At 41.3% G+C, this 25,572-nt stretch overlaps 2 protein-coding genes and 1 long non-coding RNA gene across 4 annotated transcripts in view; 1 reads left to right on the forward strand and 2 right to left on the reverse strand.

The window, feature by feature from the left end:
* Positions 1 to 1,432: 1,432 nt before the first annotated feature.
* klhdc10 (kelch domain containing 10) lies at positions 1,433 to 14,640 on the reverse strand. 2 transcript variants are annotated; one of them, XM_083528015.1, is made up of 10 exons: positions 14,381 to 14,615; positions 10,362 to 10,454; positions 9,513 to 9,734; positions 9,287 to 9,441; positions 8,318 to 8,466; positions 6,755 to 6,839; positions 6,423 to 6,489; positions 6,288 to 6,335; positions 6,061 to 6,200; positions 1,433 to 3,615 (listed from the first exon to the last, which is right to left on the reverse strand). In XM_083528015.1, the coding sequence occupies exons 1-10, from the start codon at positions 14,463 to 14,465 to the stop codon at positions 3,406 to 3,408; spliced, it is 1,254 nt and encodes a 417-aa protein (XP_083384141.1). In that variant the 5' UTR covers positions 14,466 to 14,615; the 3' UTR covers positions 1,433 to 3,405. The 2 variants fall into 2 exon arrangements, with proteins under 2 accessions (XP_083384141.1, XP_083384142.1); XM_083528016.1 differs by lacking the exon at positions 10,362 to 10,454 and having other exon boundaries at positions 14,381 to 14,640.
* Positions 14,641 to 20,556: 5,916 nt separating this feature from the next.
* Positions 20,557 to 22,435, forward strand: LOC310718938. Its single transcript, XR_014531321.1, has 2 exons — positions 20,557 to 20,630; positions 20,672 to 22,435. It is a non-coding gene; the product is annotated as an uncharacterized lncRNA (long non-coding RNA).
* Positions 21,770 to 25,572, reverse strand: part of plxna4 (plexin A4) — a 324,275-nt gene continuing 320,472 nt past the window's right edge. The window contains exons 31-32 of the mRNA XM_083527925.1: positions 24,463 to 24,613; positions 21,770 to 23,043 (exon numbers count right to left, since the gene is read on the reverse strand). Of these exons, the coding sequence (XP_083384051.1) occupies positions 22,948 to 23,043; positions 24,463 to 24,613 (247 nt within the window). The 3' untranslated portion in view covers positions 21,770 to 22,947. The remainder of the gene's footprint in view (positions 23,044 to 24,462; positions 24,614 to 25,572) is intronic.

Consider the following 25,572-nt stretch of genomic DNA (forward strand, 5'->3'; position numbering starts at 1 on the left):
GCACTCAACACGAACATTTTGTTCAGGAGATATAAAATCTAGATGTTTTTATACACTGCAACTACGTTCCTTTTTGCACTTCCATTATAGCAGCTATAAAAGGCAGTTCCTTCACATCCAGGATACTACATAAGTTGAAACACTGCAATATGTAAATAAAAACAGAATGCAGCGATTTTTATTTAAATAGCATAATTCTATAATCTATTCACAATAAAACAAATGTTTAAACTACATACTATTTTAAGGAAAATTTTGGAATGTGATGACTGCAACGGGTTCTATTCTGAAATTTCCACAGATTGATGAAGTTCTGCCCATCTTTACTTCTGCCTCTCCAAAATACACTCTTTATACTCGATCATCTTACTGACCAGTTGTCAATTATATAACTAAACTGTAATGAGTCATTTTTTACCAGTGGTGAAAAAGCAGCTTTCCCGTTTATGGATCGGATTGTGCCGACTATAACTATTTGTATAATCTGCACTGGAAAGAGTCTGCAATGTTTTTCGAAGGTTCTCCATTCCAAAAGGTTTAAGTTTTAGCCACAGGGCGCCCTCTTGTGGTGTGAAGAAAAGTGCAGCTTTCATATCATCATCTTTCAGCTGCTCTCATTAGGAGTCTCCACAGTTGATCATCCCGTCTCCATACCCCCTGTCCTCCACATCTGCCTCTTTCAGACCAACTACCTGCATGTCTTCCCTCAACACATCCATAAACCTCCTCCTTGGCCTTCCTTTCCCTCCTTCCTGGTGACTCCATTCTCAGCATTCTCCTACTGATATACCCCATGTCCCTCCTCTGCACATGTCCAAACCATCTCAATCACCACTGTTCCCTTCACCTACATGCCCATTAAAGTCTGCCCCAATCTTTCATTCCTAGGTTCACCTTCTACCACTTCATCTAACTCACTCCAGAATTTTTCCTTCTCCTCCATCTCACAACCCACTTGTGGAGCATAAGCACTTATGACATTTATCATCATCCCTTCAACTTCCAGCTTCACGATCATCACCCTATCAGAAACTCTCTTCACCTCCACTACACTCTTACTGTACTCTTCCTTCAGGATCACCCCTACACCATTTCTCTTTCCATCCACACCATAATAGAACAGTTTAAACACCTCCAATGTTCAATCCTGAACACACAACATATCTACCTTTCTCCTCTCCATCATATCAGCTATCTCTCTCCCTTTCCCAGTCATAGTACCAGCATTTAAAGTGCCAACCCGAACCTCCACTTCTCCTTTTCCTGCTGTCTCTGTAGACGTCTTTCTCCTCTCCTTCTCCTCCTTCAGCCAACAGTAGCACAATTTCCACCAGTACCCTGTAGGCTAACGATACCTGTGGTGATCGTCTCATTGAATGGATTCAAATACTGTTTCTTCAGCCCTTCCAGATGTCCAAAAACAGTCAAATTATTCCATCAATAAATTTTATTGATTTTTTTTATCATTAACACAAATACAGGTATTGAACAACTGCCTTAAAACCACATCACAGAGCAGAATCCAGGAGGGCCTTCATACTCCAAAATGCATTCATCAGTCATGCAGAATAACAAAACAAAAAAGCAGTAAAAAGGGAAAACAATGTAAAGGTGTGGGTTTTTACGGGGGAAATGTTTCAGGCGTGTATGACCCTCATACACTAGTAGTGCTTTAAAATAAAGACAGAACTTTTCACATTGTGAATAAGTGCCTTTTATTTAAAAAGACGTCTTAAAGGCAATAAAGTTTAAACGAATCTATAACGAGAAGATCCGGTTCTTCAGAACCTGGCAAAAGAGTCTTACAGTTTGTAAAACGCATGCTCCTTTTGTTTCTATGCAACAAATATAAGAGTTGAACAGTGACGGTGTAAAAGAAAAGCTCGGGGGACAGATTGGATATTTTTGTCTGTAGATTATGTAATCAGACTGCCTCATCCCAACAGTGAAACATGGAGGTGGAAGCTTAATGGTTTGGGGTTGTGGAGCAGGGAGGGTTGGAGACTTAGTCCAGACAGTGAACCAACATGGTATGATTTGTTGCATAGAAACAAAAGAAACATGCATGTGTCTCTCAAAAATATCTTTTAACAGGTGTTGTATTGAGCTTATTGGCAAAACGGTTGATTATTCGGTCTAAACGTTTTTTAAAATTGAAACCACGTACAAAACGTGCATCGATATCGATCCTGATACTCCGAGCTGATCCTTTAATGTCGTTTAAACAGTAGCTTTAAGAGGATGCATGGCGTAGTGCTCAGTGCTCGCAGAAGTGAAGTGCTCACTCTATCTCGTATTCAAAACTTACTCATCATGCTGCACTTATTTCTAATGACCACGCCCACCCACAATGCATTAAGTGCACAGCTGGATCTCTGGCTTAGTGTGTGTGACTTAGACTGCTGAAGGAAGCGAAGCAGCTCTGTGAAAATATCAGACAAACTATCAGATATCAGATCAATTGTGAATATTTCTTTCAATCTGCACAATTATGGACCGATAAAGGAATAAATATCGATGCACGCTAAGCACGTAGCTTGCGACAAAAGAAATGTTGATCAGGTTCAGTCTACATGCCTCGGCCTAAATAACTGACGTCAAATCAACGCTAAAATTATAAAGTGCTTACTCCAAGGCGTGTAATTGACACTCGAGAATGCAACGTAGCTCGCTATTCGCTATTCCTTGAAAAGGCACTGAATTAGTTTACGTCTTAATTTAAGGGCTCATATAATATATAAGGGAACTGCAGTTTTGGAAGAAGAAAAGGTTTTATTTTAATAAGAATAAAAGCATTAAAAGTAAACTAAAGAGCATCTTATTCACAGTGAAAATATATCTGGATTAGACAAATGAACGGAAAAATATACCTGATCTCAAGGAGGGTTTGTTTTGTGTGTAGAAATAAATAATAATAATAAAAAAAACCAGACTTCTGTGCAGGGCTGAACAATATTAAATGAATGTAAGTTGACTTAATCAGTATAGTATTTAGCATCTATGCTATTATGAACCAGCTTGGCATTGCACATGTTCAGTTGTGAGGCGTTTTTTATGTCCTGTAGCTCGACCAAAAAGAAAAAGTCAAACTGCGTTGAGCTGATCCGAAGACGAGCAGAGTTTTATCCCATCGGCAGTCTGCGGAGGCCAAAAAGAGTCGAGAAGGAAAAACTGAAAGACCACTTTCCACTTGATATAATTAAATAATTAAAAGTACAATGGAACAGAAATAAAGGCCATCCCAAGGAATAATTTTTTTTTGGTTTTAAGGCAGGCTACATTAGAAGGATATATTCCAGAAGGTGAAGGGAAGGAAGGAAATTTAAAAAATGAATCCTATATTCCTTATCTTCGGACACGGGCTCAAGTGTGTCGTCCGTCCTCAGTTTACCAAATAGACTAGGCTCATTTTAAACGTTCGATGAGTTCCTGTGTGAGACCCAGGTTTAGAAGCTGCATGGTTGAGAGGTGAGCCAGCTGAGGGAACGATTTCAGCAGTTTTTCCCAGCATAGCTCCAGCAGGCTCGGCACCACCAGCCAGATCTTAAACAGAGAGCCGGTCCGCTTGTTCTCGTGGATGTTCACAACGCCGCCGTGGATGTACATACAGCCGGCCTAAACAACCAACATGAGAGAGACAAACACAAAATTCTTAAAACCTTTGGACTGGATGTTATTTCTGACCCAATATCTGTCTAAATACTGCAAAAATTCTAAAGATGTCATGATTAGAGGTCGACCGATTCATCAGTTTTGCCAGTTAACTGGCACCGATAGTTGATTGCGGGAACTAGCGGTTATCAGTAGTTAGTTTTCGCTTGCCTCCATTGCTGAAGTGGCTGAGAATCTCTGTCGTCATTACGAGAGCGGCCTCTAGAGGCGATTCGCTGACACTACGTTCTGTTTGTTTTTAGACCGCGTGCTGCACGGAGAGGAGAACAGGGTGAAAGCTATATATTATTTTTTAATTATATTTATTAATATATTAATATTTATTTCAACCCAGTCATTAAGGTTGCACAAGCCAGTGCACTCTTAGTGCCGGGTCTCAAGACCAGATAAATGTGGAGGGTTGTGTTATTAAGGGCATCCAGCGTAAAAACATGTGCCAAATCAAACATGCGGATTACAAACCTGAATTTTATACCGGATTGGTCGAGGCCTGAGTTACCAACGACCGCCACAGGTATTGTTAGCCAATAGGTTACCGGTGGAAATTGTGCTACTGTTGGCTGAAGGAGGAGAAAAAGAGGAGGAAGACGACTACAGAGACAACAGGGAAAGGAGAAGTGGAGGTTCGGGTTGGTACTTTAAATGTTGGTACTATGACTGGTAAAGGGAGAGAGGGAGCTGATATGATGGAGAGGAGAAAGGTAGATATGTTGTGTGTTCAGAAGACCAAGTAGAAAGGGAGTAAGGCCAGGAACATTGGAGGTGTTCAAACTGTTCTATCATGGTGTGGATGGAAAGAGAAATGGTGTAGGGGTGATCCTGAAGGAAGAGTACAGTAAGAGTGTAGTGGAGGTGAAGAGAGTTTCTGATAGGGTGGTGATCGTGAAGCTGGAAGTTGAAGGGGCGGTGATAAATTTCATCAGTGCTTATGCTCCACAAGTGGTGATGAGGAGGTGATTGGCAGGTATGGCCTTAAGGAGAGGAATGTGGATGGAAATGGCAGTGTATAAGTATTTTAGGAAGAAGGAGGATCACAGGGTGACGTATAAGAGTGGAGGAAGGTGCACACAGGTGGACTATGTTCTATGTGGGAGATGCAACCTGAAGGAGATTGAAGACTGTAAAGTGTTGGCAGGGGACAGTGTAGCTAGACAGCATCGAATGGAGGAGAGTGAAGACTGAAAGAAGAATAAGATGGTGTAAACTGAAGGAGGAAGACTGTAGTGTGAGGTTCAGGGAAGAGGTCGGGCAGAGGCTCAGTGGTGGTGAAGAGGTGCTGGATGACTGGGCAACTACTGCAGAAGTGATAAGGGAGAAGCTAGAAAAGTACTTGGTGTGACATCTTGAAATAGAAAGGAAGACAAGCAGACGGGGTGGTGGAATGAGGTAGTGCAGGAGAGCATAAGGAGACAGAGGTTGGAGAAACAGAATTGGGATTGACAGAGTGATGAGAAAAGTAGGCAGGAGAACTAGGAGATGCGGCAGCAGGTAAAGAGGGATGTGGCGAAAGCCAAAGAAAAAGCATACGAGGAGCTGTAGGAGATGTTGGACAGTAAGGAAGGAGAAACGGATTTACAGGGATTGGCCAGGCAGAGGGACCGAGCTGGGAAGGATGTGCTGCAAGTTAGAGCAATAAAGGATGGAGATGGAAATGTGTTGACTAGTGAGGAGAGTGTGTTGAAATGGTTTGGACATGTGCAGAGAAGAGACACGGGGTATATCAGTAGGAGAATGCTGAGGATGGAGCCACCAGGAAGTGGGAAAAGAGGAAGACCGAGGAGGAAATGCATATGTGTTGAAAGAAGACATGCAGGTAGTTGGTTTAAAAGAGGCAGATGTAGAGGACAGAGTAGTATGGAGACGGATGATCCGCTGTGGCGACCCCTAATGGGAGAAGCCGAAAAAGAAGAAGAAGATTTATTTTTATTTCATTTAGCATGTTTTTATGATTCAGAACTGTTTAAATTTTTTTTTTTTTTTTATTTCTGTAATAAGTTTCAGGATTTTACATGGAGTGTTTTTTTCCCGGTATCCTTAAAAATCCTAAAAAATCGGTGGGCCTCTAATCATGATCGTACACTTTACATACGTCAAACCCAAGTATGTTTTTAGATCTATGTTACACATTGTGATTTTGTAATGATCTTATAAGATCGCTGAAATCGTACACTCTGTATAAGACATGTTTCAAAGTGCCAACTCTTTCATAAATACTAGTGAGAGAGTAAATCCGGTAGATCACTTTTATAGATCTATAAACCTTCTTAAGCATTACTGATTAGATACTAGACTAAATAATAGTTCATTAAATTAATAATAGATTAAATACTAGATTAGATACTTGATAAAAAAAAGTGTGTGTGTGTGTGTGTGTGTTTGTGCTCAGACCGGTGTGACAGCAGCACAGTGGAAATATGCCGGCTCGGGCATCACTGCAGGCAGTTTAGTCCACCGGAACGTCTGCAGGTTGATCTTCCATAAATCATTGAGGATCAACTCGCCGTTATAACCTCCGCATATAAACACGTCTGCGAACGAAGAGCAATCGGAGGGTAACGACGTCTGCGAACAAATCAATCGGACGCAAAAACACGTGAGGACGTCCTGCGACTTACCGGTTTTTATCTGGACACAACTATGACATCTTCTGGGAGCCGGGTAACCTGCAGCAGAAAGGAAAGAGAGTTACAAAAAATACAAATAACAAATCTACACATACAAGATTCTAGAACTAGAAGAAAAGAGCTCACCTATTCTTTCATGAGGCTTGGTTGTGATCTCCTCCCATGAATTCGTTTCGAGATTGTATGCGTGAATCTAAACAGCATGATTGGACGAAATATTTGATGGAAAAGAAAAAAAAAAAAAGAGAGAGGCTTTTATTTGTCACATGTGCATTACAGATCAGCGAACTTCTTTGCATTACTGATGTGGTCGGAGTGCAGGGTCGGCCATGACAGCACCTCTGGACCGTTATGGGCCTTGCTCAAGGGCCCAACATCATGCTAGAGGACGGATACACAACTGACTGATGTGGTGGATGGATGAAGGCGTATAAATATCTCAAAATGATTTACAATACCTTGTCTAAAGGGTACGATGTCCAAGAGGTTCCTCCTCCTAGGATGTATATCCTCTGTCCATCATGTGCTATCTCGTGTCTGTATCTGTTTGAAAAACAAGATATGGGTTATACCTTGGAAAACAGAAATTTTAATATATAAGCATTTTTCTCCTGATCAGCTCATTTTAAAGACTATTTTGTGCTACTTTTGTATCTGTATCTCTCAATGTTTTACAACAGCAAATAAAAATTTTGAATAAAATCTTAAAGCAAACCAAGACTGTACCATTGTTGGAGGGGTACTAGATATCAGAGGTCGACCGATACATTGGTTAGACTGAACTTGCCGATTACCGATGGTAAAATGGGGAAAAAAACTCAAAATGTAAAAAAAAAAATTTGAGAACTTTAATAAAAAAGAAATCCTAAAAATTAGCTGAATAAAATAAACAAATACTTAATACAATTAAGTAATCAGCAATAATTATATTATAGCACTCTCTGTGCAGCGTGCAGTCTCACATGTGGTGTCGGTGCTTCGCCTCTAGAGGCCGCTCTTGTAACGACAACGGACTGGAAGCAGCAAAAACTCTGCATGAATTTTATTTTATTTTTTTCGGTCGACTGCTAACAGATTTACTCCCCTAAAGTAAGAATACAGGATTTTAAAAAAACAAAGAGTACGAACTACAAGACTCCCAAATAACATTTTATCAGAATCACTTGAGATTCGCGATTTGCTGCTGTAAGTGAAAAAAAAAAAAAAAAAAACCCACCTACGCTCTACAAAGAGCGCTTCCTGATGGAGAAAATTTGCCTTCTCAAAAAATACAATTGAAAAACATTATCACAGTAGAAAAAGATAAATAGGAGAAATGCTTGATGTAATATAGTTTGGTGTTATTTCACAGGTAGCATATAGTGGGAGAAGTTTACTCTTGCTGTACCTAACCATTTCTTGTACACTATGCCAAATAATTTCATTTCATAGCGATATTACTTCACTTCCATTGTGCTCTTTTTACTCCTAGCCTAATATATGGAGAATCAGGGATCATCTGCGCATGAGAGCAGCTGAATCTGATTTCTCTTAGCTCGCTCATTAGCAGCTGCACAAAGATTTTCCACCATGTGATCTGTTGCAGAGAAAAATCAAACATTCTTGAGAAAACCCCCCCCGAGCCTAATGATTGAACGCGTGCAATGTACACCCACCGGAATCTGATCTCTATTCACATTGTTTACTAGGTTTAGACGTGTTCACGTAAAGTGTGGAAGAAAAAAAAAGCAGCTTTCTAATAATAAATCAAAATTGTGTCTGGAGTGTGGTGGAAAAAACCTATAAAACAAGTCTCAAATCTCAGCACAAGAAAGACATGAGCACTGGTTTGTTTGGCACTTCTGTGGTGGACAGTGTGCGTCCTCGTCCTTCAGAACATGAGCAGATGGAAGAAGCCCAGAACTTTGGGTACAGCTTCATTTTATAATCTCCAAGCTTTGTAGAAAACTGGTACAAAGTGGCCAAAATTACAAAGTAAAACCAGATAGAATTTTTTTTTAATAAAGGAAAAAAAATCCCACCGCTCCTCGGGCAGGTCATCCGGAGGGTTGTTTGGTTTGAGATGGATCCACTCGCGTGTGGTGAGGTCCAGTCTGTGTAGATCTGTGCTATAAATGTAGCCAGTCGTCCCTCCAAACACATACAGGAAGCCACTTATGATGGCCATCGCCTGCACCAGAAAAAAAAAATCGAGTTAAGAGAGATCTTACGAAAAAAACTTCTTAAACCACAAAGTTAAACATTAGAAGAACATTTTATGTGCAGTTTGTGTACTTGGAACCTATATTGACCTTTTCCCGCGGCGTTTACATTTTCGTATGATACGTTAGATACGTATGATACGTTCAGAGTTCAGTTGTCTTAGTGTGAAAGCGTGTATTTTTTTCTGTGTGTTTGGTGTTTCAAAGCCCGATTTTAGCTCTTGTCTTACTTCTTTTTAATCGGCCTCGCCAGACGAGTTCTGTTCCGTTGTCTGGCGTTGCCAAAAAGAAGAAAGACAAGTCTTTCACCCTACACATAAATCTATACTGTAGAGTTTATACATTACAGTAGTGTAAATTACCCCGTTTTGCTAAATTATGTAATGTAGTATGTTAAAACATTAAGATATTTTAGTATAGTACACCCATACTGATCACCATTCTTTAAGACTCCTGGGTGGGCTAGGCCATGTCCCGACTTTCAAAGTTAGTCGGGACACGGGAGCGGCCATACCACTCTGAGAACGCTCGATCTCGTCTGATCTTAAGTTGCGTCAGTGTCATTGTAACAAATCTCCATCGTAAATCGATAAGTGTTCTCAGTAACGGAATTTGTGACCACTAGGTGGCCAAACTCCACTGTATTATTAAAACATTCTGAATGTCTGGACAACTGATATTTGGGTCATGCTGCACGCCTCTGTAGGAGTTATTAGGATAATCCTGGGAATTGTTATTCTGTAAATGAATGAATAAAATATAGGACTAGAAGTGTCATGTGTTTTCCACCTGTCCATAAATCCGGTTGGGTTTCTTCCCTCTGCAGTTGAGTAGAGACCACCTTTTGTATTTGACGTTGCAGACGTGAACGTCGTTTCCGTTGTTCTCTCCGAACGGGATTCCGGTGCCGCCGAACACGAGCAGGTTGTTCCCGTGCAAAACAGCTGGAAAAACACACGCCGTAAAAACACTGGTCCAGGTGTCAGGTACGTTAAAACCCGATCTGCTGAATTACCTGACATGGAGGCCAACTCTGTCGGCATGTAGCCTTCTGTGCGGATCTGCTGCCACGTCCCCGTCGCAAAGTGATACCTCCAGAGCTCCCTGAAAAGAGGGTAATCCTCATTCTCCGAGCCGCCCGACTCGTCGAAGTCGGGGTTGTAGCCGCCGAACACGTATAAATTGGTGTTGTCGGCGACGCAGCGGTGTCCGCTCCGCGCCGGAGGGGCCCGGTGACCTGCGGAGACAGAGCGATGAGGGTTAAAGGAAATGCGTGCACACTTGGCAACCATCGGACCACACGATCGTTTTTCAGCGCACTTCAGGAGCTGTTCGGAAGGAAAAACGGGAAACCAAAATTCAAAGAAATGAGGTTAAGAAGCAGCCGGATGTCCTCGGGGCGTCCTTGTTTTCGCCACCTGGGTGGACAAAACCAGACAAAGGCATTAGACTGAGAAGGTTTGCCTTCGGGGAGGCGCTGTGGGACGAAGAGAAGCTGTGATCCCGTTTATCACCGGGGTGAAAAGACGACGTGTCGTGGCGCGACAGACGAAAGCGATAAGCGGAACACAAAATTAAGCTCGTAGTCACACCCTCGCAAGCGGTTACAATCTCGCTTGACTAGGTTTAGAAAACAGGTGTGAGCACTTATGCACTTACAGACACATACACATAAAATAATATATATTAAAAAAAGATAATCTGGCACCACGGCGATAAAAAGGTAAGCCGAGAGAGCTCAAAAGAGAGGTGGTCGGAGGAGGGGGGGGGAGCGCTGAGAGGCAGGTAGAAAACTCGACACCCTCCCGCGAGTCCGATTTTCAGGATAAGTGGGGTTCGGTTCAATGGCTGGCGCGTTACCCACCTTCTCTTAAAAACCTGTTAGGGATCCGCAGGCTGGAGCAAGGTTGAGCGAGGATTCGTCGAGCCTGAAGCCATCGAACTTTCTTCTTAGAGCCTGTCGCCAAAATCACCGCAAAAATCAGACAGACAATAATAAAAAAAAAAAAAACAACAACAATGCAGGACAGTGGCAGAAAAAATAAACAGCGCACACACACACACACACACACACACACACACACACACACACACACACACACACAAGCATGTGTGTCCGATCAAAGAACGGACGCATCCGAGCGGCTCGACTGGAACAAAAAGGGCAGCTGGTGAAATGGGTTTCGTACAGAACAAGAGCGAACGACCCGAGATACAGCACTGAAACTCTCAGAACCGATTACCTTCAGGACATGAGCTTGTCCCTCCAGAAAAATCCCAATCAAGTGGAATGCTCAGGATCTCTACAAGAAAGAGGGGGAAAGCCGACGTCTGAATCTGATTGGTCAAAAGGTGCTCATTAGGTTTTATGCAAAACACACAAGAAATGTGGGGGAAAATAATCAGGATTATTCTTTGCATTCCAGTTCCTCATTGAAATCACAGAGCTGCCACCCCCCGACCGTCGTCCCCCCCCCCCCCCCCCCCGGTCCATGAGAGAAAGAAAAATGTTGCAGAGGAAAACTTTGGAGCTGCTATAAAGTTGATAAGAAAAGGGACTGACTTGTCTGTCGGAAGTCCCATAACATGTATCCAAATACAAACCGTTAAAAAGTCGGACTTATCAATAAACTCGTCGTAACTGTTGGCAGATAAGAGAAATAACACACTCCAGACCGCCCTATTAAACACACAAACACACACACACACTTTGGCGTGGTGTGATACGACCCGATTTTCCATACAGTGTTAACGTCAGTGATTTAAAGAAAAAATATATATTTTTAATTAATGAATTACACATAGCTCTCAGTTACATTAACCAACATGAGTGCATTTGTTGCTACTTTTCCTTCTTCTTCTTCCGACTTCTCCCATTAGCGGGGGCCACAGCGGATCATCCGTCTCCATACCCCCCTGTCCTCTACATCTGCCTCTTTCAAACCAACTACCTGCATGTCTTCCTTCACCACATACAGCTTGAGCTTAAACAGATTCCATTTTTATTTTCCACACATTTTCCTATACCTTCATCGCAGAACTTCTGTTACGCAAAATATCATGACCTGGTAGTGCTTTGCATTCTGGGGGTTGTGTCGTGTCAATCAAACACTCCTGGTTTAAAAATGCATCCGCTGATCGTAACACAAATGATCACAAAACTATTCGACGCCTCGGGACACCGTCAGCTGTGAAACAAACACTTGGCCTGCTGCATTCAGAGACTCGCTTGTAGCAACCTTTAGCAACTTGTAGCAGCTCAGTGGATGGATCCAAAGGTGTGCCAAGTGTGTTAGTAAAGTCAGGTAGTGATGTGGGTGAGGTGAGGGCTGCAGTCAGCGTTCACGTTCGTCATGTTCGAAAGGGTTGGGTTTCAAAGTCAGAACTCCATAGCAGGAGATCTTCCACTCAAACGCATGATTGCAGGTTTGCGTCTCCTAGTTCAAATGAAGGAGACACTTTTTTATTGTATAGATTAAATTGAGTAAATAAAATTCAATAAATTCGTTTAGAGACAGTGGCAGTGAGTAAAAGACAGAAAGTGGAGCTGGAGGTAGCAGAGCTGAAGATGTTGAGGTTTTTGTTGGGAGTGACGACGATGGACAGGATTAGAAATGAGTTTATTAGAGGGACAGCGCATGTAGGACGTTTTGGAGACACGGTGAGGGAGGTGAGATTGAGACGGTTTGGACATGTGCAGAGGAGGGACATGGGGTAGGACCAAGGAGGAGGTTTATGGATGTGGTGAAGGAAGACATGCAGGTAGTTGGGTTATAAGAGGCAGATGTAGAGGACAGGGGGGTATGGAGACGCATGATCCGCTGTGGCGCCTCCTAATGGGAGAAGCCGAAAGAAGAAGAAGAAATAAAATTCAATAAATGGAAAAATTTAATTAAATTGATTACATTTGTTAGACCCTATTTGGGTGATACAGGTGTGTGTGTGTGTGTGTGTTGCATTTAATATTTAATTTTCTGAAGATATGATCTACGTTACTGCTTTATTTCAGCACTTTTTAACAAATGTCTTCATTTCTTTCATCCTAAAAATAATAGCAATAAAAAGAAAAAAGGGCACTCAAAGTAAGAGGTGGACACGAAACAAACTTGTTGTTCGCCACTTGATATGTTCCTGAGGGAACTCAGATGTTCCACACGTAAAAAGGATTGCATTTGTTTCACGTGCACCGAACAGTTCCAATCTGAGTGCACGCTTCGTTACACACAGACTTCACACAGCTTCAACTATTTTTACTTTTTAAACACACAGATACTATAGATCACAGTGCTATTTAAATTATATATATATATATAAAATCATCAAATTTTTGAGCACTTTGAGAAAATTCAATACTGAAGCTAAAACAATGGTTTGAAGGCAGTTTGAAACGTATTAGGGATACGATACGATTTTGAGTCTTATGGCAGTGACCTGATATTTGAAGATGACAGAAAGTCTGCTTCAATGTGACAGGACTGGATTTAGTCACTTCTGGTGGACTGTTCAGAATCAGACGAAGGCTTTGGCGTCAACTCAACACGGATTCCAAAGTATCAGAGTTTCAGCTGAATCTGTACGCCTGTACGCGATGTCGATGCTGTTTTGATGACAGTAACGATAGAAGTAAAATATGGATAAATAGAGGTACCTTATAAATATAATATATATTAATTTCTAAGAGTATTTTATTAATCCCAAAGGGAAGTTCTAAAATATAAAACATCTTCAATATCTCCGCCTCGACTGTTCACCCCTACTGCAAAAAATAGATATAAATAAAAGTCAGATAGTCTTATGCTAATCTTATCGTTTATTGTTCACGGCAACCTTTTTTTTTTCCTCCATTCTGTATGCGAAACCAAACATTTTTCATAACTGACCCTGAATTTGCATTCTAGATCAGAATTACGTCTCACTCCTGTTTGCATCGATTCTACGTGCAATTTTCCACACACATTTTTGAAAAAACACAGAATATAAGTGCATTTCTAACATTTCTATCCTTGGACTTATTTGGGAAATATTATAAAATGCACTGCCTTACTTTGACACATCCTCCGCAAATTGCCTTGAATTCTTAGATCTTTATTTATTACTATTTTATTTTCCTAGAATTGTATTTTTATTTATCCGGCATGACAAATTCCTTGTACGGTCAACCAATGATATTTAGCAAAAATTTGATTCTAATGCAAGGTATTGAAAGAATAAATTTCCCTCAGGCAGAAATCTGGTTTCCTCCATGGAAAAACAATGTTGGATTTCAGTGCACGAGAGAAAAACAAAACAAAACAAAAACATACAACAACAACAACAACAAAAAACAAGACACACAGAGAGAGAAATATTTCACTAAAAGTTCTTTGGGTCTCCCAAGGGGTCTCCAATAGGTCTCCCAGGAGATCTTTTGGTTCTCCCAGGAGATCTTTTGGTTCTCCCAGGAGATCTTTTGGTTCTCCCAGGAGATCTTTTGGTTCTCCCAGGAGATCTTTTGGTTCTCCCAGGAGATCTTTTGGTTCTCCCAGGGGTCAGAGACAAAGCGCGCTTATTAAACCCCAAACACGCGTTATAACACTAAGCAGACGGACTTATACAGCGACTAATACCTCCACACCATAATGTCTCATGTTCTTACATGAAAAATCCAACTAATTCAACCATTTCCTAACCAGCGACCACCAACCAGAACCAGCCAAACATCTCCAAACATCTCCACACGCCACTTCCACCACCAGACAGCTACAATATGGGTATTTGTTTTGGTTTTTCCGGATCGTTTTAATCACCATACAGTATCACCAGATGAACGTCAGTCATCTGCACATCATTTATCCGCTGTTTTCTTTTTTATGTCCATGTTTGTTTCTGTTTCTCTCCACTGACCTGCCGCTCGGAGAGGAGGACTCCCCAACAGCTTCTCGAATCGGTTCAGCTGCTCCGGGCTCTGCGCGTCCTCTGCGGCCGACATATTTAGTGCAAAGTCATGGAATAATATTTAAATATATCTATATATTTAAAGCTAAAAAATGGAAACAATATCAATATCAACAACGCGTCCCATCTCTCTCTCTCCACGGATGTGTTTCCATCCGCTGCGGAGGTGGAGGCGGAAGCGGAAATCATTCTCCTTCCGGAAGTGCCCCGATTTCCGGGAGGCTTTTAAATTTATAAAATAAAAGGCTGTGTATAGAAATAGAGGCTATGTATTGCGATTTGGCCTGTGTACACGCACTTTGATTAGAAAAAAAAAGGTGCAGGTCGTTTGTTCGTAACGGAAATGGAGCAGTGGTAGAGGATGGAGGGATGAGTAGAGCAGTATTTTAGAGTATAAGCAGATCTATGACTTCATTCTCCCAATTCTGCTTGTTGTATCAGTTAGTCCACTAGAGGGAGACAGAAAACTATTATTCGGGAACCTTTTTTAAACATTTTTTAATAACTCTTCATGTATCGTGGATGAAGAGGTTAAAGCTAAATTTTCTATTCCAAGTGATCTTCACAGCACGTTAAGCAACTAATGTAGTTGAAAATATTAATTACCTTTAAATTTGTCTTTTCAAAAGGTTTTCCTTTTAAATCTGCTGCTAGATTTCCGGATTTATGAGCAAGTTTTAGAGCTCAATGATGTGCAAAGACTTGGGCGAGTCGCTGTAACCTCTTCAAATGTGAATTACAATAACAGTGCTGAGAAACACATCATATTCATATCTCTGAGATACACGCCGAGATTCCTCATTCCCTTATTCCCTTATTCCAATCACCTTACTACATTCCTCTACCACTGCTCCACTCATCCCTCCATCCTCTACCACTGCTCCACTCATCCCTTCACCCTCTTCCACTGCTCCACTCCTTCCTCCATCAACTACCACTACTCCACTTATCCCTCTATCCTCAACCACTGCACCAATGATCCCTCTATCTTCTTCCATGGCTTCACTCTTTCCTCCATCTTCTACCACTACTTCACTCATCCCTCTATCCTCAACCACTGCTCCACTTATTCCTCCATCTTCTACCACTGCTTCACTCATCCCTTCATCTTCTACCACTACTCCACTCATCCCTCTATCCTCAACCACTGCTCCACTGCTCCACTCATTCCTCCATCTTCTACCACTGCTCCACTCATCCCTTCATCTTCTACCACTACTCCACTCATCCCTCTATCCTCAACCACTGCTCCACTCATCCCTTCATCTTCTACCACTGCTCCACTGATCTTTCCATCCTTTATTACTGCTCCACTGATCTCTCCATCCTTTACCACTGCACCACTCATCCCTCTATTCTCTACCACTGCTCCACTGATCTCTCCATCCTCTACCACTGCTCCACTGATCTCTCCATCCTCTACCACTGCTCCACTGATCTCGCCATCCTCTACCACTGCACCATATATTCTCCATCCTGCTCCAAAGATCCCTCCATCCTCTACCACTGCACCACATATCCCTCCATTCTCTACCACTGCTCCAAAGATCCCTCCATCCTCTACCACTGCACCACATATCCCTCCATTCTCTACCACTGCTCCACTGATCCCTCCATCCTCTACCACTGCACCACTCATCTCTCTATTCTCTACCACTGCTCCACTGATCTCTCTATCCTCTACCACTGCACCACTCATCTCTCTATTCTCTACCACTGCTCCACTGATCTCTCCATCCTCTACCACTGCACCACTCATCCCTCTATCCTCTTCCACTGCCCCAGTGATCTCTCCATCCTTTACCATCGCTCCATTGATCTCTTCATCCTCTATCACCGCCCCACTGATCTCTCCATCCTCTATCACCACCCCACTGATCTCTCCATCCTCTACCACTGCTCCACTGATCTCGCCATCCTCTACCACTGCACCATATATTCTCCATCCTGCTCCAAAGATCCCTCCATCCTCTACCACTGCACCACATATCCCTCCATTCTCTACCACTGCTCCAAAGATCCCTCCATCCTCTACCACTGCAGCACATATCCCTCCATTCTCTACCACTGCTCCACTGATCCCTCCATCCTCTACCACTGCACCACTCATCTCCCTATTCTCTACCACTGCTCCACTGATCTCTCCATCCTCTACCACTGCACCACTCATCTCTCTATTCTCTACCACTGCTCCACTGATCTCTCCATCCTCTACCACTGCACCACTCATCCCTCTATCCTCTTCCACTGCCCCACTGATCTCTCCATCCTTTACCATCGCTCCACTGATCTCTTCATCCTCTATCACCGCCCCACTGATCTCTCCATCCTCTATCACCGCCCCACTGATCTCTCCATCCTCTACCACTGCTCCACCAATCTCTCCATCTTTTACCACTGCACCAATGATCCCTCTATCTTCTTCCATGGCTTCGCTGATCCCTCCATCCTCTACCACTGCTCCACTCATTCTTCCATCCTCTACTACTGCTCCACCAATTCCCCCTTCCTCTACCATTTCTCCACTTATCCCTTCATCTGTATTACTGCTCCACTCATCCCTCTATCCTCTACCACTGCTTTACCCTCCATCTTTTTGGATACAAGAAAAAGTTTTTAAACGTATGTTTTTTTTACTCTGTATCGTCACGCACCAGTTGCAAAAACGTAAACATCGCCTTCACAGAAGTGTTATAGAAACAAATAGCACAGAGACACTTATACGAATAAAACATCTGCAAGATATTGATATCAAGTTTTCTGTAAGAAGGCATTTATTTTCACATGCAGGAAGGTGTCTCCAGTGTCTAAGATAACCATAAGATTTGCAGCATTTTCAGGATTTTGTGCTGAAGCTCTGCTCTGTGCCTTTAGACATGCCGGCAAAGGGGGACCAGGAACTTGTGTCTTGGATGTTCCATGACATGAAATGTAGCTATAAATGTATATAATGCATATTATTTCTTTAAGCAATAAAAACAGTAAACAATGACATAAAGGAAAAAACAATTATTGATTAAAATAATAAACTGTAAATGTTTCTTTTCTTATAAGAATGAACGTTTTCATGACGTTATACTGTATATCTGATATGCACTCTATGCATAAAAGTATTCAGGACACCTGACCTCAAAGCAAGAAAGAAAGAAAGAAAGAAAGAAAGAAAGAAGGGAAGGAAGGAAGGAAGAAAGAAAGAAAGAAAGAAAGAAAGAAAGAAAGAAAGAAAGAAAGAAAGAAAGGAAGAAAGAAAGAAAGGAAGAAAGACAGAAAGACAGAAAGAAAGACAGAAAGAAAGAAAGTAAGGAAGAAAGACAGACAGAAAGAAAGAAAGAAAGAAAAAAAGAAAGAAAGAAAGAAAGAAAGAAAGAAAGAAAGAAAGGAAGGAAGAAAGAAAGAAAGAAAGGAAGAAAGACAGAAAGAAAGAAAGAAAGAAAGACAGAAAGAAAGAAAGTAAGGAAGAAAGACAGACAGAAAGAAAGAAAGAAAGAAAAAAAGAAAGAAAGACAAAAAGAAAGAAAGAAAGAAAGGAAGAAAGAAAGAAAGAAAGAAAGAAAGAAAGAAAGACAGAAAGACAGAAAGAAAAAAAGAAAGACAGAAAGAAAGAAAGGTGCTTTATGCTTGTCACGTGTACTTTAGAGCCAATTCTGTCCTTGCATATCCAAGCGATGTTAGGAAGCTGGGGTCAGCAATGATCCAGTGCCCCTTGGGGCACAGTGGATTTAGGGCCTCGCTCAAGGGCCCCAAGAGTGGCAGATTGGCAACACCAGAGCTTAAAACCCTGAGCTTCTGATCAGAGCCGTCACCACTGAGCGAACCCTATTGAACGCCCATTTTTGGGGTACATGTGAACACGGGCTGCACCCAAGTCCTCCTCACCTCACCTACATCAGTACCTGACTTTACTTTAACACCCATGTGGCTGCATGAGCAGAAATCTCAACAAAATCTACTTGTATATCTTCCCAGAAGAGTGGAGGTTATTATAAGAGCAAATGGGGACTCGGAATGGGATTTTCAAAAAGCACATACCGATCTTATGCTCAGGTGTCCACAAACTTTTGGCACACATAGCGTATGATCCGAAACAATTTCCCAAAAAATGACACGATAAGAACGGACTTTAATTTTTCATAATAAAGTTTATTCTATTTTACAAATAGTATTTTGTCCTTGACTGCAAAATAGGAATGCATTATATTTACATACACAGGTATACAATTAATTATAACAAAGTTAGAGAAGCTCGCCCTTTCCCGTCGTCTCACTTCTCCTCCTCTTCCTCCTAATCCTCATCCACATCTTTTCCCTCCTCCTCTCATTCCTCCTCCTCTTCCTGTTAGGATAATTGGGTTATCTCTCGTCCGGTATGGAAATAGTAAAAGTCTTTTCTAACGGGTTTTTCTGAAACACCTGCTATAACACTGAGCTAGAAGGACATTTCGAAGTCTTACAAAATGTTAAAGGTGGAAGCTTTATCAAGTCCGTTACAGACATACAGACAGACAGACAGACAGACAGACAGACGGGAGGCTGGGGTTTACCCAACGGCACGTGGCAGTACGTGAAAGATGGATAGAAAACGGTACACAGGCGTATCACGGAGGCAGTCGGCTTTCTTTAAAAACGGATTCTTTTTTTTTCTTCTTTTCAATAAATACTGTGACCGAGGATGAATCAGAATCCTCCTCTCTGTTCCGAATCCACAATCGACATATCGGACTGCAAGCCTTCCTCAGTTTCCGAATCCGAGACACACAAGATTCACATCATGGGTTTTTCAATGCATCAAACATGGAAAGCAGGACAGACTGCATCCGAGTTCTGCCTCCTGATACCCCCGTGTGCTTCAGTGACTCTTTAGTAACAACTCGAATGGGTGTTTTCGAGCCCGAACCCGGCCCCTGAAACACAATCATAAACCGAATGAACACTCAACTCTACTCCTACGTCTATCAGGATCTAAAATATTTACATTCATCAGGTGCTTTATTGTAACCAGGACACTCTTAGAAGAAAAAAAAAAGAAAGGAAGAAAACGGTTCAATATCTTGAGTGTGGATTCGGAAAATATCGAGTTATTTCATTAAAATTGATTGACGACGATGAATTAATATTCTAGACGTTTTTACTGTTTTTTTTTGTTTTTTTTTTACAAAGAAGCACAATATCCTGTGAAAACAATAATAAAATAATGGTTACAAGCTTGTAATCATTTATTTATTTCAGAGCGATCGTTCATAATTGGTTCAATCTGACTATTTTCATGGTTTTATTTAATGAATAAAACTAATTTTTTAGGATGCTTTCACATTTTTTTTTTTCCTTTGACAGATAGGAAAAACCGTAACCGTGACCATGTAGTGACTCCGCTCTGTGGGTTCGATTCGCTGGTGTGAGTCCCCAAGCTGGATGGAAGTTTGATGGGACTCCAATTTTATTTGGTGAATTTTGTTTTCATCTGAAAACAAAATAATTTGATCTCCTAATGTTCTCTCACAAACACCAGCAATTTTCCACAGCATTTTCCCCCATTTTTTCCTGTCGGATTACGGGTTGAAAAAAAGTGTGAAATCAGTCTGAAGAAAGATTCTTCACTGGTAGAAACTGTGTAAAAAACTACAACCCAAATCGGGCAGAGATCCAAACAAGAATTCTGAGACGGGTTCAAGTACAAAACCTACACTATATGAACAAAAGTATTGGGACACCCGACTTTTCCAGGCATATAAAATTCTTCCACAAAGTTGGAGACACTAAATTGTATAGGATGTGAAAATTTCCCTTCAGTTGAACTAGGAGACCCAAACATCTATGGAGGTATGCTTTACATGGGATGAAATGGAAGATCACCTGCTATAGAGCTCTCAACCCTACTGATCATGATGAATGTGAACGCTGACTGCACTCCTGATCTCCTCACCTCACCTACATCAGTACTTCACTAATACCCTTATACCTGAATATGCACAAATCTCCACAAAATCTAGTGGAACATCTTCCCAGAAGAGTGGAGATTATTATAACAGCGAATGGAGACTTCATGTGGAATGGGATGTTCAAAAAGAAGCAAATAACAATCTAAAGTTCAGGTGTCCACAAACATTTGTCCATATACTAAAGCTTTGTACTTTTTTTTTTTGTCATGACCCACTGTATATTTTCTTTCTTTCTTATTTTAACGGAACTAATGAATCTTCATGTCGTATATCACGACGACGGTACGCTTTTCGAATCGCACAGAACTTCTCAATCTCTTTTTTTTTTTTCTAAGAGTGAAGCACCATAAAAAATATAGTTTCTCGAAAACAAACAAACAAAAAAATTCAGTAAACAGTCCTGGTCAGACAATTCGACAGGGGATGAAGAATAAAAAAAATAATAATGTAAAGGTGCATTTACATGTTTTTGTTTTCATGGTGCAGCAGTAACAGTAACGTTCATTGTGCAGCTTTTTCGACGTAAACGTGAAAAACGATAACGGCTCACGGCTAAATAATCTACCTGAGGGACTGTGATGCTTCTTCATGACACACGACGGATGACGGCGACTGTCGATCGAACGGGAAAAAAAAAAAAAAGAATCACAAAATAAAAAGAATCCTCTTAAAATTCCTAGTAGTATCAGATAAATAGCTTCGATTGCAAGGCAGTTTTATTTCATAACATCCAAATAGGTCGACATGCAAAAAGGGTAGAATATACTATACTCGATTACGGTTATCGATCTTATTATCGGTATCATAACTGTTTATTTAACACTTTCACAAGGACATGAGAATGACCGGGTGTGAGTCGGATAAAGGTTCCACCTTAACAGGACTTGTGGCTTTAGATGGACGCTATTTTATTTATTTATTTATTTATTTATTTATTTATTTATTTATTTATTTATTTATTCATCTATTTATGTATTTTTCATCTCCCTGTCTTGTTCTTTCAAGCAAACGAAAGAAAAAGGACACATCCACATCATCTTAATTTTCTTCTTTTTTTTTTTTTTTTGTAGCAAGGCGTATTTTGCTCTAAGTTTCCATCATTGTTGTTCTTGATCATTTTTTTAATTTCTTTTTAATCAAGTTTAAATCGAAGTACATGCGCTTTAAAAAAAAAAAAAAAGCCGATAAACTATACCCAAAGGTGGATCTCCACACAATGGTCTCAAATCACCACATGGAGCACTCTGTCAAGGCAAAAAGGAAAGCTCAGAGGCTGAAGGACAAGAACGGTGCTTCAGAGGTGTCTGTACTGTGGGTTTTTTTGTTCTCTTTCCTTCCATCGTTACAGAGTCTCTGTCACAGGTTGGTGTTCGTCTTTTTTTTTTCTTTCTTTTCAACCCCCCCCCTTAAGCTGAGGACGAAGCCGAAGAAGCGTCCCCTTCTCCCTGGCTTCCTCACGTTTTACGATGGTGTCTGAAGAAACCTTTTTCCCAAAGAATCAGTAGACCGCAGTAGACCTTTGGTTGCAAGTCCGTGTTTCTGCCACCTGAAAAATCTCCATCACCTTCATCTCCTTTGGTTATGTTTTTTTTTTTTTTTCGTTTGTTCCTCGAGTAATTTGTGAAACTGCAAACTCTGTGGCAGTGAACGACTCTTGACAGACGACACGGCGATCCTCGTGTCAGCGACGAAACTCTAGTAGAAGTTATGAATCTGAGGCAGCTACAGAACGTGTGCTTGTTTTCGAGGACGATGATCCTTAAAATCCTCACCCCCCCCCCCCCCCCCCAAAAAAAAAAAGCCCAGAGGAAGGAAGGAAGCCCTCACAGCTGGACGTAGGTGTGTGTAATATGTGTGTGAAATAGTGTGTGTGTGTGTGTGTGTGTGTGTGTGCTTTCATCAGAAGAGATTAAACCTCTGATTTTTTTTTTCTCCATATAACAAAGCTCCAGTCAGGTAATGTGCCACAGACGGACAGACAGACAATCAGACGGACAGTCAGAGTCCCAGACGTGCCACGTACTCCATTTTGAATGTTCCCAGTGTCGTTTTTTTTCTGTCTTGTAAACTCAATGGACTTCAAGTCGGTACCAAAAAGCTCAAGTTTCGGTTCTACGCTCAGACCCGATCATGGTGTCCTACACAAGTTAAGTGGAAAAAACCAGAACACCAACATTGTGGACGTGAAAGACTTTGCCGAACAGCGATGTTTTTAAAGGCAACAGAAACATAACATTTTATCTTTTTTTTTTAAACAATTTTCCCAGGGAAGGACAGAGGGTTTCGCAAAAGGCAGCGCATCCCGAAATCCGAACCCACCCTCAATCCCTCCCTGTTGCATCATGGTTATAGTCTACATCTCCTTGGCCCGTATTTTTTGTCATCTAGGAAGCAGAGCTTTGAATGCGACGCGGATCTTGGTTTTGCTCAGTTGATAGGAAGTTTTGTGCAGGAAAAAAAAAACAAAAAACTTAAAGATGTACAGGTGCTCAGGCACGGCTCGGTTTGTTTCTTTTTTTTTTCTTTCCTCTTCAGTTTTTCCACGACGGCGGTCCCAGTGCGCTCTGGGAAACGTGGTCCTCAGCTCTCCAGGCTCATAAAGGCGACCACCTGCTCCAGTTTGAAGGCCAGTCTCTGTTTCCTGGCACCGTCGTCCTCCTCCAGCGCGCACACAATCTGCCAGAAAGACCAGTCATGTCATGTCATATCATGTCAGACACACAACCATAAAACAAATCCAATTAATAACTTTATGACTCATCATTTTTTCCCAGCTATAAATCTTTGTTTTGTTTTGTTTGTAAGCAGATGTTCGCTGTGCCCGAGCCAATTTCCACACAGCAAACTCCCCAGTCTTGGATTAGCACCTCAAGTGCCGTATTAACACCTATGGTGTTAATTTACGTCCAGATGGACACAAGAAGCAGCCAATTAAACTCTGGGGATTTCGCAGAATATCACCCGGTAATTAACAGCTTGCTATTTAACCCCAGATTGGACACTATATGGACAAAATGTTTGCAGACACCTGATCATAAGTTTGCTATGTGATATTTGATTTGGTTTTCAGGTTTCTGGTGAGTCATCCAGCCACAAGGTTATTAGGAACCTAATCAGGAATTAGCAGGAACTTGTTCTTTTTACCCGTTTCAATCTATGGGCGATTGGGCTTTTTCCTTCCATGGACCAAAACTTTGGAATTTTCTTCCCATTGAGATTTCACAGGCGTTTAGTGTTTTTAAATCGTCTTTAAAACCTACCTTTTCAGGATAGAATGTTTACGCTTGGAAAGCGATTTGAGATAAACTATTATATGTAGCTATTAGGGATGAACGGCGCATACACATAATAAACAATGGAAGGGGATAAAAAAGGTACTACAGTTAGCGCAGTGTCACCGTGGCTGCTCACTCCGTATGGGAAATACGATCTTTAGTGCGACGAAATACCTTTTTTTAGTGCGTTGTTTTGCGCATGTGTGCATGCGCCACTTCCTAGTCATCACTAATGCTTGCGATATGGATTCATTTGTGTTTTATGTCCCAAATTTCTCTCAAAAGTAAAATCCTGACAATGCAACATACCAAAGGAGTGAATGAATGAATGGTGGAAGGAATGAAGATTTCATATTAAATGTAAAACACACACTTTTATACACATCTGTATCACCCAAACAAGGTCTAACAAATGTATACTATTTAATAAAAGTCTTCAATTTATTTGATTTCATTTTTAGTTATTTCATAATTTAATTGATATTTAATTAATTTCATATAAAAGTGATTGAAAAATGTATTTTTTCTATTTTATTTGTATACAATATTATAAAATATTACTTGCTATATTATTTAGCCATGCGGGCATTATGTTGAAAATTGTTTTACAAACTGCGGATGTTCACAAATGTTAATAATAAACTGTTTTAATAGAAAAAAAAACAAAAGCAATTTTATGTTTTGCATTTCTTTCGTACAGAAATTGCGTTGAACCGTGACTTAAAACCCGAGGTACGTACCAGAACCGTGAATTGTGTGTACCGTTACACCCCTCGTAGCTATATAGAATTACAATTATTATTATTATTATGTCATTTACCTCCTCTGCATATTTCCCCACGTATGAATAGATCTCGCTGAGGGAGCTCATGGTGTTGAACTCGTTCATGTGCATACGGGACTGCTCGGCCAGGTAAGCGTTCATGTCCTGGTCGCTGATCGCGGGCATCTTATTGATGTCAGAGTAGTATCTGAAAACACACACACACACACACACACACACACACACACACACACACACACACACACACACACACACACAATAATGATTAGCCAAATTCTGGTGTATAAAGTTACAGGGTCACGTATTCCCTTTCTCTTTTCATTGTCCTTCACAGGGAGGCGTGGCCTTTTTTGATTGACAGCTATCTTCTGTTCAGCAATCTAAGCTTCCCATTCCGTGACTGTACAGCTGAAGCAGTCAGGGAATGGCTCTGACTGTTAATAAGCCGATGTCCTTCAAAAGCTGTTTTAGAGGCGTGGGGGAAAAAAAAGGCTACCGAATGCCAGGAATACCTAAAGTGGATGGCATGCATGTAAACACGTGAACACACATACACACACACACACACACACACACACACACACACACACACACACACACACACACACACACACACAGCCTTCTGTGTTCAGGAGGCTCCAAGCTCCAAGCAATCCGTCACTGTCAGCAGCAGCTGCAGTGTCACTGTCAACTCTTTAATTAAGGCAGGTCATTTACATTTTTAATTCCCATTCTGAGCCAAATCGTGCGTGTGTGTGTGTGTGTGTGTGTGTGTGTGTGTGTGTGTGTGTGTGTGTGCTTCTAATTCGCAGCACGCCGGATCCCTGTGACCACTTTGAGTGTCAGGCGTATGCTGCAGTGCACCATGGGGCCATCATCAGGCCGATCTGAAAGAGTGTTCAACATGGGAATCAGACAGAGAAAAAGAAAGAGGGAGGGAAAAAAAAGAGAGAAAGAACAGAGACCCTATATGGGAAATGAGTGAAAGCACGAATACATTTTAGGACGCTGCAGTGATTGTCAGCTGCATTTGCTCCTGTTGTTCACAATTTCACTCTGGAAAAAGGAGTGTATTGCTCTAGTTTGCCCCCTAGTGGAACCACAGAGACTAGCACAGGTTCTCATATTCAAAACACATTCATTGGG

Source organism: Silurus aristotelis (genome assembly GCF_946808225.1).
Source record: "Silurus aristotelis genome assembly, chromosome: 24".
Lineage (NCBI taxonomy): Eukaryota > Metazoa > Chordata > Actinopteri > Siluriformes > Siluridae > Silurus > Silurus aristotelis.

Excerpts from the sequence above, each read along its gene's own strand:
- klhdc10 (XM_083528015.1), bottom strand. The coding sequence starts at position 14,465 with ATGTCGGCCGCAGAGGACGCGCAGAGCCCGGAGCAGCTGAACCGATTC. Across the intron at positions 6,840-8,317 it reads GATGACCTGCCCGAGGAGCG|ATACAGACACGAGATAGCAC; the intron begins GTGGGATTTTTT and ends TTTTTCAAACAG. Across the intron at positions 6,201-6,287 it reads TTGTGTCCAGATAAAAACCG|ACGTGTTTATATGCGGAGGT; the intron begins GTAAGTCGCAGG and ends CTTCGTTCGCAG.